Here is a 16,144-nt window from a genome sequence, read left to right on the forward strand (position 1 = left end):
AAGGTCTCGCGGAACTCTACAGCCTCTCTAAATTGAGTATGATGATAGGAAATTCGTATGTTAATTTATTATATAATTAAAATGAAGCACCTTTTGGGGGAATCAAGTTTTTGATCGCATCCTTTCTTGTTTTTTTTATATATATTATTTTTTTGTGTTTTTAAAGCATCAATAACTTTTCATCTGGTTGCTAAACTAAAATGAATATAAAACACAAAACCAGTAGCAGAGCTCTGTTCCTCACGTTTTAAAAAAATTTGTTATGACAAATAAATTTAAGATGAGCTAAACCTATAATTATAAATAATAAACATAAATAATAAATAGAATGTTGATAAATATTAAAATATGCGTAATCCTTCTTATTTCTTAGTAACAAGATTAATGTTACTAAAACTGTTCAAAAACCTAAAAATTGGAATCAACAAGAATTATCCTAATTTAATATGCACACGTTAACATTCTAGAAGTCCCAAAAAGTGCATAAGTAGTAGTTAAAGGAATTAAGTAAAACCCCTACGAGAAATCTCGAATTAGATATGTTTCCTTCTTCTCTATAATTCAATCGAAATCTAATCGATATTATGCTCATTCGTATAAACATTATAATAACATCCAGGAAGTCCATTCAACATACACAATTGGTAAAGCTGCATACTTTATAATGACTACTTTTAAGTACCAATTTACGTAATAAGTAATATTTTCTAGGGAAAATATCACGTCAGTTGTACAGTCAAGATGTAATAAGTAATACTTCCCAATGGACAATATCACGTCAGTTTTACAGTGAAGGTTCAGCTATCTCTAAACTTAACCCTGAATTGCACCCGCTGAGATCTCATTTTTTTGTCGTAAATCTGGAGTCTGATTAATTTGAGACCTAAAAATTGGAAATTTGTAGAGCCGGCCGTTTAAAAAACCGAAACAAAAAGACTAAACAAATTTTTTCAATATTTTGAGCTCAAATGGTTCTAAAACATTTTCAGAATATCACTGTTTAATTTAAGCAATAAAAACTATGAATTTGTCGAAGTCTTTAGCCCAAAATATTTATCATATAAGCACAGATGGACAGACTATACAAATTTGATGCAATAATTTTCAGAATATTGAGCTCGACTTATTTCAAAATATTCATGCTATCCAGTTGAATAATTTTAGCCACCATGCAACTATGGAGCTGTTGCCTTTGAAAGAGATTTGACCCCTATCAAATTCGTGTGCTTTCTCAAAAACTTAAATTTTGGGCCTTAAAACACAGGGCTCAACTAACTTAGGACTTGGGTACTGATATCCGACTCAAAATCTATGAAGCTCAATTTGAACCGTCTCGATCCCCCGATTTACTTCTACCAGAGTTCTGAAACCTCTCACATATTTGAATAACTTTTATTAAAGTTCTAGTAGAAATTAAAGAATCGAAATTGAAGTTTGTCACTTCTCCAAAAGTTCTCTTTAACTCATTCGTCAAAATCTATCGCCTCTGTAAGTCGGAAAAAGGAACTACAGTACCGTAAAATATATATGTAAGATTATATACAATATCAAATATAACTGTATGTCATCAACATTTCCATGAAAAAATAGAATAATATGAAACAAGGTTTTTATTTTGTATTGTAAACATATATCAAAATAAAATTTATAGTATCTTTTGGATTAAAAAGTAGTAAAATAATTTAATCAAGAACAGTACACTTTTAAACCACATATATTAATTGAATATAAGGGAAAAAGGAGGTAACTAGATAATAATAGCGGTTTCTCAAAGATTTTGGGTGGCAGACACAATGATAACATAAGAGAAATAAGGGAACGAACGGCTCAAAATTATTATTGAATTATAAGACTTAAGTTTAAATAAGTTTTGTAGATAGAACTTTGACAGGCTTAGACAGAACTTAGTTCTGAACATTTTAAAAAAATGGAAAATACATGTTGTTTTTTTTTACTATTCGTGTAGACTTCAGTTAACATAATAGTATTATTCTTTCCTAAATCCATTTACACAAATAAACAAGCATAAAACCACCCACAACCTATAAATCTTGTGTACATTCCATTTTAAAAGAAGCATGGCGTTGGGCCAGGAGAAAACATAAAATAGAGAAGAATTGGACAATTAAAATGGTACTAGATACAATAAAAAAATTATGCTATGTTATCTCTCAGTGAACATGGGACTACTGAAGTGTTAAAGGAATAACAAAGACTTAAGTCTTCAAAAATAAAGGGTTATTTGAACAAAAAAAGGATACCCCGCGGTGAACTAAGAAACCCAATGCTGAGTCACGAGGTATATACTCTGAAATAACACCAGAGTAATAACAATGTGACGATTGAAATGAATGAAATAATTTAATAGTTTATAATTCTGGCACAAGGTACCTTTAGAACAATTATAACGTTACACAATATATTGGAAAAAAAAACAGTGTGGCCGCACTTAATTACTACTTATATTGTAATTTCATATTAATAATTTTTGGTACATGAAAAAAAAAAAAAACTAAATACATAAAAACAAATCCAAAAAGGTAGTTAAAATATTTCAATATTATATTCAATATAAAATATATTAGCTTTCAGTATTATAATATTATAATATTGGTTCAGCTTGGAGAAGCAAGAGGTGGTCAAACAGAGGGATTTTAAAAGAAAGAATGGTTGATACATGCGCTGAGTAATAATCGTTCGGAATAAAAAGGTAGCCAGGAAATACTAGTACCGGAAAGACGGATAGGAAAGGAATAACCACTATTTATACCTATAAAGCTAGTCAATACTAAAACAACCGGTAAACGTCCGAGATATAGCCCAAGACGTAGGTTGGAGGATTGTGATACTCTGAGCCTCATATGTTTGGAATCTAACAGCGTTCTAAACTTTTTTCAGATTGCTTACAAATTTTCCTCAAGTCAACCTAATGTCTCATTATCTCATTAGATTAATTTGGTGAGCTCTTGTTTGGTTAGTTTTATAGCATAGAATCCATTCTTAAAAATTGTATTACTTACTTCAACCACCAGTTTTATATTACGATAGCCATCTATAAAGTGACAAGCCAATTTAGTATGAGACCAATAATGGCCGAGCCAGAACTAATGATAAATAGAAACGTGATGAAGATTGATGGTGTTGTTAATTGGCCTCGCGCTTGTTCTGCCCGCGGTACGCAATACCTATCTGGAATAAATCCTTGCTTTTGGTGGTCAGTATAAGGTTTTCTAATCCATCATTTTTTTTTCTTCTAGATATAAAACAATAAACCTAAATTGAATGTCATCACTCAAATTTTATAAGTATTGACGGAAAAATCAATATACGCCTATAAGCTTTACTGTATTTTTTTTTTATTGATATTTACAACTGTATAAAAAATACAACAAGTAAATTTGATCATAATGACAATTATTAGATAATGATATGATACACCATATAGAGAGAAACTACCCAGTAGTAGAACTCTAAAAACATTTTACAATATAAGGTCACGAGGCCATCTTCTTTTCAGACGCCTCGGAGGATTGCCAGGAATGGAAGAGGAAGCAAGGTTAGAAACTAGTGGGTTTGGGTGGTTAGAAATTTATAAATGAAGGAATGATCTCGGGTTCGGGCTAGATCGGTTACATAAGGAACATTTAGGTCTTTATGGATGGTTTTATTAAAAACAAAATGAGAAGCATTGAGGATTTTACGAAGGATTTTGGATCGTAAGGAATGGATACGAGAGGAATTCAAAGGTTTAGTGGAGCCCCAAAGCTCAACTCCGTATGTCCAGATTGGCCTTATTACAGTCATGTAGATCAGTCTTTTGTAATGAGTTGGAAGTTTAGACCGTTTGTCTAGTAAGTGCTGTAATAGTCGGAATCTGCGTGCAGTTTCCTGTCTTTTCAGTCTTGTGTGAGGATTCCAGGTGAGTCGTTTGTCAGCTACTGTCATTAAAGTAGAAATATATAGTTCTACTTTAATTACATATTTCCCTTCTTCCTCTTTCCCCACGACGTACATAAATCTTTTCTTAACTATATTTAAAAAATACATAACAAATATTGAAAAATAAAGATTTTTTAACTATCCAAAATCCATCTGTAAATCCATCCAAACAGGAGAAAACAAATGTCAAAATTACATTATGAATATTGTTAAAAAAAACAAACAACAAAACCAATAAATATCTAATGGATATTTCACTGACTTGAAGTAATTGAATTTCTGGTCCTGCCGTAGCTGGCGGAAAAAAGTTATTCAAATCCCAGGAAATAATTATAATATTTATGGGCAGCTTTACTGAGTTTACATCTTCATTAATAAGCGAAACATTTATTGCGTTAAAGCTTTATCTTAAAAATATATTAATAATTAACACCATCTAGATACTAGCGATTACTATTGTTAATTTTTTACTATATTAAAACAATATTTTTTATGTAGTACTACTGATTGAAATCGTAACATAAACTTTTAGATTAGATAAAATGTAAATAACTAAAAAGATAATGTTAACGCATAACCGATATGGAAATCCAGAGGGCAGATGCAGACGTAGATGGGAGAATAGATTTGGTTTTCAATACTAACCTAGGACAAATTAAGGATGAAACTCTATGATTACTTTCAATAAACCTTCAAGTTTTAAAGCCTATTATTACTATTTTTAATGTGTTTTATTCTCATTAGTATAATTATTATATTAAATTATTCATGCATTATATATTTATGAGCTAATGTTATAATTCTCAACGAAGGGTAAGAAAAAAAAAGTTATGAGGTAGCTATACTAAAGTATATATAATACATTTCAGGTATTATATATGTATGAACAAATATTATAATTCTTAATAAAGAGTACGAAAAAAAAGTTATGAGGTAGACACACTAAAGTATATATTATACATTTCAGATATTATATATGTATGAACAAATATTATAATACTTAAGAAGAGTACGAAAAAAAAGTTATGAGGTAGGCACACTAAAGTATACATAATAAATTTCATGTATTATATATTTATGAACTGAAAAAAAAAGTTATGAAGTAGGACGCTCTCACACTGGTTGAGAATCATGCCATCAATGTTTCAGTCAAACAATACTCGATATAAAATACCAGTCTATTCAATAACTATAATGTCTATATTCTTTTAAAAATTTAACAAAATGTTTAAATTTTTTTAATACTACATGAAATTTTAATGGAAATGAGTAATAATTACAGGACTAAATTGTGTAATTATGTTTCTGACTAGAAAAAATTAATATTTCAGTGCTAATTTCAATTGTACATATTAGGGTATGGATTAGTCTTTTTATCGTATTATCACATTTAGATCGTAATTTTACGTTTACTTATTTAATTATTATTTATCTATGAATATATTTTGACTAAGTGTTTCTTATTTTTATTTGTGTCATGAACTTAATCAATAAAATCACTAAGTGCCCATCACCAAGTCTATGGCAAATTGTAATATTTAAATATAATTGTTTTTTTTTTAAAATAAATTCATTTAGTTGTGTATTTTAATTATGACACATAGATCATTTTGAGCTCGAATCCGTTAAAATATTATGTCGAATCCAAAAAAAAAAAATTGTTTTTATTTATTTATTTATTTAATATAATTTACAATTGTACAAAATAATAAATTCAATAAGTAAATATGTGGAATGTTTCATTTACACTTAAAGTGTTAATTTAAATTAGAAGTTCCTGTGGCCATCTACTTTTCAGGCGCCTCGGAGGATTGACAGGGATTGTTAAGGATTAAAAAAAGATTAATAATAAAGGGGTTAGGATTATTAAAAAAATTATTAAATTCCAATTTTAAATAAAAAAAAGTTCCAATATTGTGAAACAATGCCTGTAGATACAGTCCTTGCAGTTATCGAGAATGGAATCGGTAACTTAAACCACCTTAATCCTCCATGCATCACGTCTCAGCGAAAAGACTGTAGTAAAGGAACATCTGACAGACTATGCTAAAAAAAATTCGGTTCAATCAGCCCTAATAAGCAATTTCTTTTTCTTTAAATAAAATAAGTGAATTTGAGCATGGTGAAAACTGTGGTGACAAAAACAATTTTAGGGCTTATCGAATCCTTAACGTTCTTTCATATGTCTTGCTGGTATGACTTAGGAGTGTTGAAGTTTTTCTGTTCCAATAGGACGACTGAAACTACCATGAAAATTCTGAGTGGGTGTAAAAATAATTTCAGTTTTTAAATACACCATTTTTACAAACAAGCCTCTAAAATCCAATTTTTCGCTATTTTAAGTTCATAAATCTGAAACAAATGGGGAATAATTCGACCATATCAAGATATCCTTAATTAGGTTGGGCAACTACGCGTTAATATTGTCAATCATTGGTATTTATTACAATAATATTCATAAATGCTTTATTTATTTTATTAGTTTCTTGAAATGACCTTTCATCAGCACTCACTGAAGCTGCAATGTGCCTCAAAATTACATTAATAACTCAGACAGCGGATGGATACGATAAAATTTGATCAAAATGGAAATTACCTTTGACAATATTCACTAGCATCAGTATTTAGAGAATGATTCAGAATTAGATCAGCTTTGCATTATATCATTGGTTCCTTGGATCGACAAGAATAGACAACAAACAATTGAGAAATAAAGGGATATGAATGTCAGGCCACAGTTCCTTTGTAAAATGTTTGGACAGAAATCTATTCTATTTCTTTAGAAATATGATTTTAAAATGTCAAAAGACGCTATAAATTCTAAAAGTAAATCTTAATCTTTATAATGGTAATCCATTATTGCCTATTAACATCGAAAGGAGGGAAAATGTAGAAAAACAGGCAGTAATAAATCAAACCACCACCGATTTTAAGATTAAGAGGGAAACCATTAAAGGATCGTTGGAGATATTAACGGCAGCGATCAGCATTTCAAACAGCCTAAACAAGGTTTGATGGCTTACAGTAGGTGAAAATTAATGCTCATAAAGAACTTGAAGGAAAAAAAAAATTACAAAAGTTATTTCATTAATAACCACTACATTCAAAATATTCGAACAATTCAAAGTCACTAAATCGTATCATTTACCAAAAAATTACTCGTTAAGAAATGTACAACACAGGTCTACATAATGAAGTTTTAAATTCCTTAAAAATTTGATTTATTATTTTTTACTGATTTTGTTTTCTTTATTATTACTATTATTAATAGATTTGCGAAAAACACGGAGGTCATTTTTCGGTTTCAGTGCACTAAAAAACATTAAAAAAAATTTTATTGTAGTTTTTATTAAATTTATGAATTAGTATTGTTCAACTAGAATTCGGTAGTACATGTTTGAGAGTAAATTTTTTAAGAATAATTACATTTACATAATTAACTCATTTCTGGAGTTACGAATTATAAAGATTTGGTCCGGTAATTTGATTTTTAAAATATTCCTATTATATTCTAGTATAGTCGTTTTTTTAATAAAATTAGTTTATTTTTTTATTTAATTAGATTGATACAGTTTTAGTAATCGAATAGTAAATAACGCGGCTTTTTATTGTTGTTGATAATTTCTTTTTTTAACCATAGTTTTAATGTTGTTTTAGCATTATACATTGTTATTGAGGATCTTCCACTTTATATTATTATTATTTTCGATAATTTAGACTTCACGGAAAAAAAAATATTTTTAACGCTAAAAATTTAATAACACTTGTAGATCGACTATATTTTTAGGTTAACCGCTAAAAGCAAATATGTTATCAATAAATAAAAATAAATAATTTACTCATAAAATAAAAATATTATAATTCATTTATTGGTACTATTGTAGATAAGATCATAGAAACTAAGAATTGCTAGACGCTTGTAAAGCAACAATAATAAATATAAGAGGAATTCATTCAGAATATTTAAGTATCTCAATAGATAGAATAAAGATAAATAATATCATTTAAAAAACAGTTGAAGGAAAAATTGTTAGATTTTTTTTAAGATTAAAATCGCTAATTATTCTAAAATCGGTTAACGTTCCACTGATTCAGGTACCATCAAGATTTACCTTAAAATAATTATATCATATTATTGCTTAAAATAAAATCTGTACCGTAGAAAGGTGGCATTCATCAGTGATTCAGTACTTTGTAATGAAGTATTGTTTTTTGAACAACGGTTGTGCAAGGATGTGTATTGTTCAAGATAAAGCTCAAACACCAGTTTTCCACCCAAATATAAGGTATCCATTTTACAGAGTCAGGATCAGTCTCAAAAGTTCACAGAATTGACTTACAACTGATATAACCAAATAAATAATTTTCTCCCACCGTCGGTTTCGAACCCAAGCCCAGAAGGCCACAGAGCCTTATTCGCTGAGCTGCTACGGAATAACTTTAAGTACAAAACTTAAAAAATAATTTGGCATTGTCATTTCATATAATTAGTACTTGGGGTAAGGATAGTTCGGTGACATGAGATGTACTCTGATGTCTAAAGATTAAATGGAATACAATAAACGGATTACTTGTTAGGGTTTGGATTAAATATGATTTATGAGCAAGAATGTATTTCTGAGGAGGCTTGAGCATGCGAAACGTTAACTTATGAGTGACTGACAGATTAAGCATATTTTTTAAATTCATCCAAAAATAATTTCATCTCACGAATAAATCTATTATATTTTTATTATACTATTATATTTTGTTAGTTACAAAAAAAGTAAACAGTCTATTTCATCAGCAATTACTTACGACCAGCAGGTGTTAATGTAATGATCTCAACTTGGTATTTTAAATGGTCCAGAGTAATGACTTTTAACGAAATTCCTTTTTGACAAGATACACCTTTATCAGCTTATTATTGCAACGTTTCCAGGAAAAATAAAAAGAAATTCCGTTTTTAAGAGTTAATAAATTTTAACTGTCACTACAGTAAATCGTTCAAATATGTAATTGATAAACATCAGTTGTACAATGATACAATGAAACAAAAATCAATTCAGTTTCACTTCTTTGGAAATGTATATTCTTTGAAATATACAACTGTTATAGAAATCAAAAATCTAGAATTTGTCTTATACCAAAAACAAAAAAAAAAACTGTATAGAAATATATAGTAAAAGTTATTCTAGCAGTCGTATTTGATAGGCACATTAAAACTAAATATTTACAAATCAATAAGGAACTCAAAGACCAAAAAAATATGTAGGATATATTTCACTTGTTATAAGATAAAACCAATAAGGGAAGAACGTGTACTAAAATGAAGACAAGCGAACAATATCGTGGAAGGGTGTGGGCCTAAAGTGGAGGGTCGCTGTTGGGCCTCCCCAACTGTTGCACAACAGGCCTTATGTTACACATTCTACGAAAAGAAGTAAATTGTAACGATCTATTCTACATTGGAAGGAATGGTGCAATTTCATTTTTTGACATGTATATCCATCAGAAGAAGTAGATAAAGAAAATATATATACTTAATCTTTCTATATTATTTATTAGTTAAGTCCTCTCACTAAAACTAAGCTGTAAGATTTCTTTTGTAATATCTTTCCAGGTGTTATAGTACAGCAATTATAAATTTAAAAAATTGTAAAATACGAAACAGAATTTTTAGGAATCCATCAATACTTTATAAAATATTGGAATTACGTAAGGTTGAACAGTTACATCCAGTGTTTCTTTCGTACATCGCATTGCAAACTATCAACTAACTTCGTACCTTGGAGTGGAAACATCCCACCTAGGCGACGGCAACCGTCCAACTGAAAGAACACAATACCCCACCACACACCTGCTAGTATAGCACTAGCCGGCTGTATCTCATGTCCACTGCTAGCGTCTTCTACAACCTTTATCTTCATCGAGATAAAGGCGGTCTTGGGCACCTACCAGGTAGCAGGTCGGTACATCTTTACGTGAACAGATTACAAAACCAACACTGATTAAATACAAACAATTTTTGTACAAGAAATCATTTTATTAAGATAGAAATTAATAAATTCATTACAAATCATGATTTTCATATCAACGAAATAAAATCCGGAAGCGTTAAATTTTAAGAGTCATTAAGAAACTGAGTTTTCATTTAAAGCCTAATTAAACTATAAATTAAAAATTAATTTTGGGAAAAAAATGTACGATACTTTAATTATTTAAGTGTAAAAATATATCACTTTTAATACGCGTATGTCAAACCGTGACAAGTACGATAAAACCACTTGTTTCAAACATAGTCCCAAGCCGTATGAAACACAGTAGTATCCAGAAGTGATATTTAGAGAGAATGGTACCTGTCTTCACTGAGCGAATAAAGGGTTTGACGATCCGGTTACAGGAGTCGCCGATCCGTTGACGCACCATCTATAGGATGGGATGGCAGACTGGAGAGTCAGGGACCCTCTCTCCCCGTTCGGCTATCTTCGGCAATGTTCGGCTTCGGGTGCCGCTCAGTCTGCCTCATCGTCTGCCTACTTCGGTGCAGTCAGAGGTTTTTCTTTAACCGCATCTTCCGGGGGGAAATGAGCTAACACGTTACGACATTTGTGTGTTCCTTATTTCATATAAGTTTGAACTTTTGGATATAAAATCTTCATTTTTAAGGCCGATTATACAACTGATAATACTTTACGTGAAAGTATGCACAGTATGGTAATAAAAAGCAGCCAATCCGGAGGTTCTGTCTCTGCACTATCACATAGTTCGTTTTAAACCTTTCACTGAATGGCATAACAGTACACATAAAGCCGCGAACTAACTGGATAAAGATAGCACGACCGGGCGATGGTGATTCTAGTATTAATATTAAAGATAATAATAATGTGAACGACTACGACCCATGAAGGGTCATAACTTCAGTACTTTATAAAGATGCAATTTTTAGAACAACGGCCATGTAGTGAGGTGATTTTTTTCTAAACCACCAGATTATTCCCCAATTAAAACCCACAGGATTGACTTACGACTATAGTGTAACGAAATAATTATCTGCCACAGCCGGATTAGAACACGGCTCCACGGAGTTGATAGCATAGTTCCTAACCACTTTGCCACTGCGTTCCTATTAATATATTACAACTAAAAAAAAAAAATTGTAAATATAAATGAAAGAAAGGAAAGTGGTTTGTAAGATAAGTTTTAAATCTAGGACATCAAATTTAATAAAATAAGTTATATGTGACAAGGGAATTTAGCCTGCAATGTTTTTGGTTTTTTTTTTTTAAAGAAATGACATCAGAATTGAAGGTTTTATCCTTGAAAATGGCCTGAGGGCCGAAACGTTGGAGAATCATAAAGAATAAAAAGTTGAGAGAAAAAGAAGGATCAAAATTGTGTTCATTTATAATAAATTAAAGATATTTCATTAAACATACTTCATAAAAGTGAAATTTTCACATAGTGATTTTATGGAAACTAAAAATAATATAGAAACATTAAAAAAATGTGAAACATATATTTAGAATAAAACAGCGTTAAGTTGTTGTTACCATTATATCATTTTATGTTTAAAAAAGTGAGCTTAATCTGATTCTTAAGGTCTTTTAGTTGGTCTATTTGATACAAATTGGGAAATAGTGATTTAATTGTTTAAATAATTTTAATAGAATTTATAATCAATTGACTGCCAACTTTGTTTTTCAATTTTTTGTTTTTAACATTATATAAATTGTTTATGAATTTATTATTTAGGGCTTGGTTTTATTCTCACGTATCCAGTTTAGAATACATATCTCAAGAAAAATTTTTCAGATCGTATATGATTATTAAATTTAAGGATACAGGCGTTGAGGTAAAATTTTATAGTAATATTTTCGGCATATAAAATATAAATTAATCAAATGATTCACTTCTATGATTTTCTGCCCGGGATAAAAAAATATACGTATTGAAATCCAGCAAATTTGGTTCAAGAAAGACGCTAAGAAAGTTCGATGCAGCCCGAAGGGGAAATGCAAATACGCATACGCGGTGTAAGAAACATTTAAGTGGTTATAACCGGATTTAATGCACCATTCCTTTCTTTTCTGATGACTTGCCTATAAAGTGGGAATGTTTGCTACTTTTGGAGAAAATAAGACAAAAAACATAAAATGCAGTACGAACGAAAACGTGAGACAAATATTTTAATATAAAAAAGTAAATAATAATAAAAAAACAAAAAACATTGAAAATGCTTTTAAGGAACACGGAAAAGATGGCCCACATATCCTAAGCCGGCTATACATATCACGTAGAATTCAATGCCTATTCTACCTTTTTCCCGCTTTATATTTTAAATTATCTCCAAATTTACTCACAGAAATTTAATTCTTGATAAAGCATTATTATTATACTAGTAAAAAAGATGACTTTCCTTAATATATGTTTCAACAAAGATGGCTTCCGATAATTCCATACTTAGGAGCTTAGATCGTAGTAGTAATTTAAACCAATCCTTTATACCAGATACTAACCTCTCTTCTCTACAAATTGTAACTGCCCATTTATTAAAGTAGAATATGTATCTAAATTCAATTTACGAGATAATTAAATAAATATTCTGAATACAGGAGGTTAGTTATTTTATAATACATCAACTTGACCGAAAAAGTAGAATAAAATCAGGAAGTTAATTTTTTTAACATGAAAAAAACCTGTAAATCTTAACTTACTACATTGGTGTACTTAATACTAACTCCCCTTCTCTCCCAGCTTTTATTTTCCGCAATTTTACAATTACTATCAATATACTACAATGTCCTACCTCAAATTCCCATATTATTGACATAAAATAATAAAATCCTAGGTATGAAATAACATGATAAAATGATTTTATAATAATTACAAAATACGCTAATATAATGTTGTTATTACTATGAATTAGTAAATATAGTAAACAAAATTACAAGCTGTATCTCATTAATTCCAATAATAATTTTTTTTTACTACATTTGGGAGAAGAAACACAATTTCAAAATGTCTTTTCTTAAAAACAAATACTTTTTAAAAACTGCAATCATACTTATATTAAAACACGCAACTATAAAAGACAATTGGTTAAATTTATAAATTTAACTTCATATCTTTATCTAAAGGAAAAATAATAAAATATTGATAAAAGCTATTGCAACCAAGAACTATAAAAATAATTAGCAGGTACATAGTTGATTAAAAATTAAAAAAATTAAAACTGTACTGCTACAATCTATCAAGGGTCAGAGGAGCAGTACTTTGCAAAACTGTGGTAGACCAAGGTTGTGCAAGGAGGTGGTTTGGTCAGATTCACACCCCATTAAGTGTACCCACTTTATGAGGCTGGGTGGATCCCGATGAGCTCCTGAACCCACAAGACTGACACATGGCTTCAGAGAAGCAGAAAATAATTATCTGTCACATCCAAATTCGAACCCCAATCCTTAGAGTTAGTAGCACAGTGCCTTATCACTGAGCCTCTCACTCCAACAACTATCAACCCACACAATTAGCAGTTGATACTATATCTAGAATCAAAGAGCCCTAGTGTGGCCTGAATAATATTTATTTTATTGTGAATAAAATTTACTTGCGTTAATATAGTTGGGTTAATGTCTGTATTTAACATCCTGGACTTTAAAGTAATGATTTTAAATTATTTAAACAAAAAGTTTATTTTTTCAATAAATTATCGGTCACAATTGTATTACAAAAAATATCACACTTTAAATTATTACAACTTATTTCGTGTTTTTTCCCCCCTTTTCTCTGTTATAGGTAAGAAAAACAATTCTACAAAAATATAATGTTTTTCCAACTGATGAGTATTGATAAAACATTTGAATTTAGATGCGAATAATATCGTTTGTGGAAAAACATTACAGATGGATTGTACTACATTACAAAACCGGAAACTCAGAAATAAATTAGTCGGAAAACTGTTTGGCCTTGCCACATGCTTTCGGAGCAGCAGGATAATGCAATTTTGTTCAAGCGTATCTAGCAATCAAATATTAGAGCAACAAGTTTCATTTTAATTTTTATGAGACGCATTTTTTACGCAGTAAATTTTTTCAACGCCATTGAAAATCAACTAGCAGAAAGGTTTATAATATAGGAAAGCACTTAGTCAAAGATTTCATTATTAGTTTGTTTTTTTTGTGATTGGTATATTTAGTAATTTTGATATATGATTGAACAAATATGGTATCACATAGTATTAAGTACGTTTTCCAAATCTGTTGTGGCTAAATAAATTTAGTTGTTTTTTTCTGGCATTTTGTAAATGAATTGCTGTTCATAAATTCGGTTATAATTCTGTATGAGTGTAAGCATATAGAACATATGAATGGAAGATATTTATAGTGTGTATTAGCATATTTTGAGTTCTGCATGTTATGTCATATAATTCTGAAATACATAGTGTTGATGCATTGAAAAGTAATCATTGAGATATGTTGAAAAGATGCATCACGGAGATTCCGTTAAATAATTTTAGCGTTAAAGGACTATTGCTGGGCGAGTTTTGAACAAATGCCTCTCGATTCCTGGTGATTCAAAAATTTAATCAGTAACGTTTACTTTTGCCTCAAGGATACCGCTTTGAAGTAAGTAAATTTGAAAATTCTTAATGTAATTTTAATAAAATATGGAGTACATTGAAGTGATTCAAACATACAAAAAAAAAGAAAAAAGAATACTATTTTTAATGGTTAAAAAAAATTGTCTATTAGTACAAGGATCCAATGAATAGAACTCAGCCCATGAAGCATATGCATCAGCGTCGAACCTTTGGGTTCGTTAGGCCTTTATTATTATTCAATTCAGTGGTAGGAAAGTAAGGAATGATTAATGGAACCAATAATAGTAGCAATTTTTATGTTTGTAATAGATCTTATTGTGACAACAATTGTATGAAATATAATTTGTTGTAGGTAGGCAAACCATCACTATTTTTGATGAAAGGAATATGGTCCGGGTGCGGTCAAAAAAAACAACTCAAATAGTAGAAATATACTATTTGAGTTGTTTTTTTTTACCGCACCCGGACCATATTCCTTTCATCTTTACACACGGTCAATCAATAATCTTCCAGTACATCACTATTTTTGTTTGTATTTCCATAGTTTTGAAAGAGGGAGATGAGGTTCTTAATGGTTAGCACTTTTTTCAACCGTTTCTGACACTAAAAAAAATCACAGCAGCCAGAACTGTCATTTTCATTTAGGCTAAAGCTAGGACTGTAAATTATATTCACAGTAGAGTGAGGAACTGACTGCTTGCCAAGCAGTTCAAAGAAATAGCCTGACAACCTTGATCGTAAGAATTTTACTGAAATCCTCCAATCTGTTTCCAACCAATTGGTAAACAAAAAATTTATTAATTTTAGGCATGACGACATGTTCTAACATCAGTGAACTAAAGAGTTACATCGATATCACAAGACTCCAAAATATAAAATAATCCATTAGTCAATCATATTGACTAGATGCCCTAATAGTCTAAACTGTAATATTTACATTTTCTATATGTCTATCATTTTTATGTGTTATTTTGGCACCGACCGATAGATATTGTCATATAGACATTACTGAATTTAATTTTTTTAATGAAAAAAAAAAATATATACTAAGGTTTAGATAACTTTGAATTGAATAGTAATCTGTAACAAGAAACCAACTTTTATCGTATAGGTTAAAAATAATATTTCAGATTAAGGTAAATAAAATAAAGACATTTCCAGATAACTTTCTTTCACAATCCCTAGAACACACTTTAGGATATTTTGTGGATATCTGTTCATGTTCATATTCGTTCATACATATCAGTCAGGTAGAAATATGTTTTTGTTTTTTTCCTGGCTACATTCCGACACTTCCAGTGGTCCCCTTAGGATCAAATTATCTAAAATTCTGTATTTAGAGTTTTTAGGCAGGATATTCTAGGCAGAACAATGCCAAAAATGGGAAAGGGTAGTTGACAATCAAAAATTTGCCCTTTCCAAATGTTCCCTGATTTTTAAGATTTTACGCCCTTCAAATTGTGTTACAGGGTTGAAACGTAGTTATTGGAATTAATTAATGTTATAGAAACGCCTGAATTTCTAAGTGAATTTAAGTTAATCCTGAAATGATTAAATATATCGATTACAGATTTTTTTTATCTTCATCTCTAAAATAAATAAATGTTAATTATGTACGTATATAAT

At 29.9% G+C, this 16,144-nt stretch overlaps 1 protein-coding gene across 2 annotated transcripts in view; it reads right to left on the reverse strand.

Moving 5' to 3' along the window:
• The window catches only part of LOC106683081 (growth factor receptor-bound protein 14), a 361,363-nt gene extending 351,002 nt beyond the window's left edge, over nucleotides 1–10,361 (reverse strand). Inside the window, exon 1 of one of the 2 annotated variants that reach the window (XM_014424309.3) lies at nucleotides 10,278–10,361. In XM_014424309.3, the coding sequence (XP_014279795.3) occupies nucleotides 10,278–10,347 (70 nt within the window). In that variant the 5' untranslated portion in view covers nucleotides 10,348–10,361. Of the gene's footprint in view, nucleotides 1–9,706; nucleotides 9,780–10,277 lie in introns of those variants that run through there. The other variant, XM_014424312.2, reaches the window with a different exon arrangement.
• Between the last annotated feature and the right edge of the window lie 5,783 nt (nucleotides 10,362–16,144).

Source organism: Halyomorpha halys, unplaced genomic scaffold (assembly GCF_000696795.3).
Source record: "Halyomorpha halys isolate HHAL.00 unplaced genomic scaffold, Hhal_1.1 Scaffold463.1, whole genome shotgun sequence".
Taxonomy (NCBI): Eukaryota; Metazoa; Arthropoda; class Insecta; order Hemiptera; family Pentatomidae; genus Halyomorpha; species Halyomorpha halys.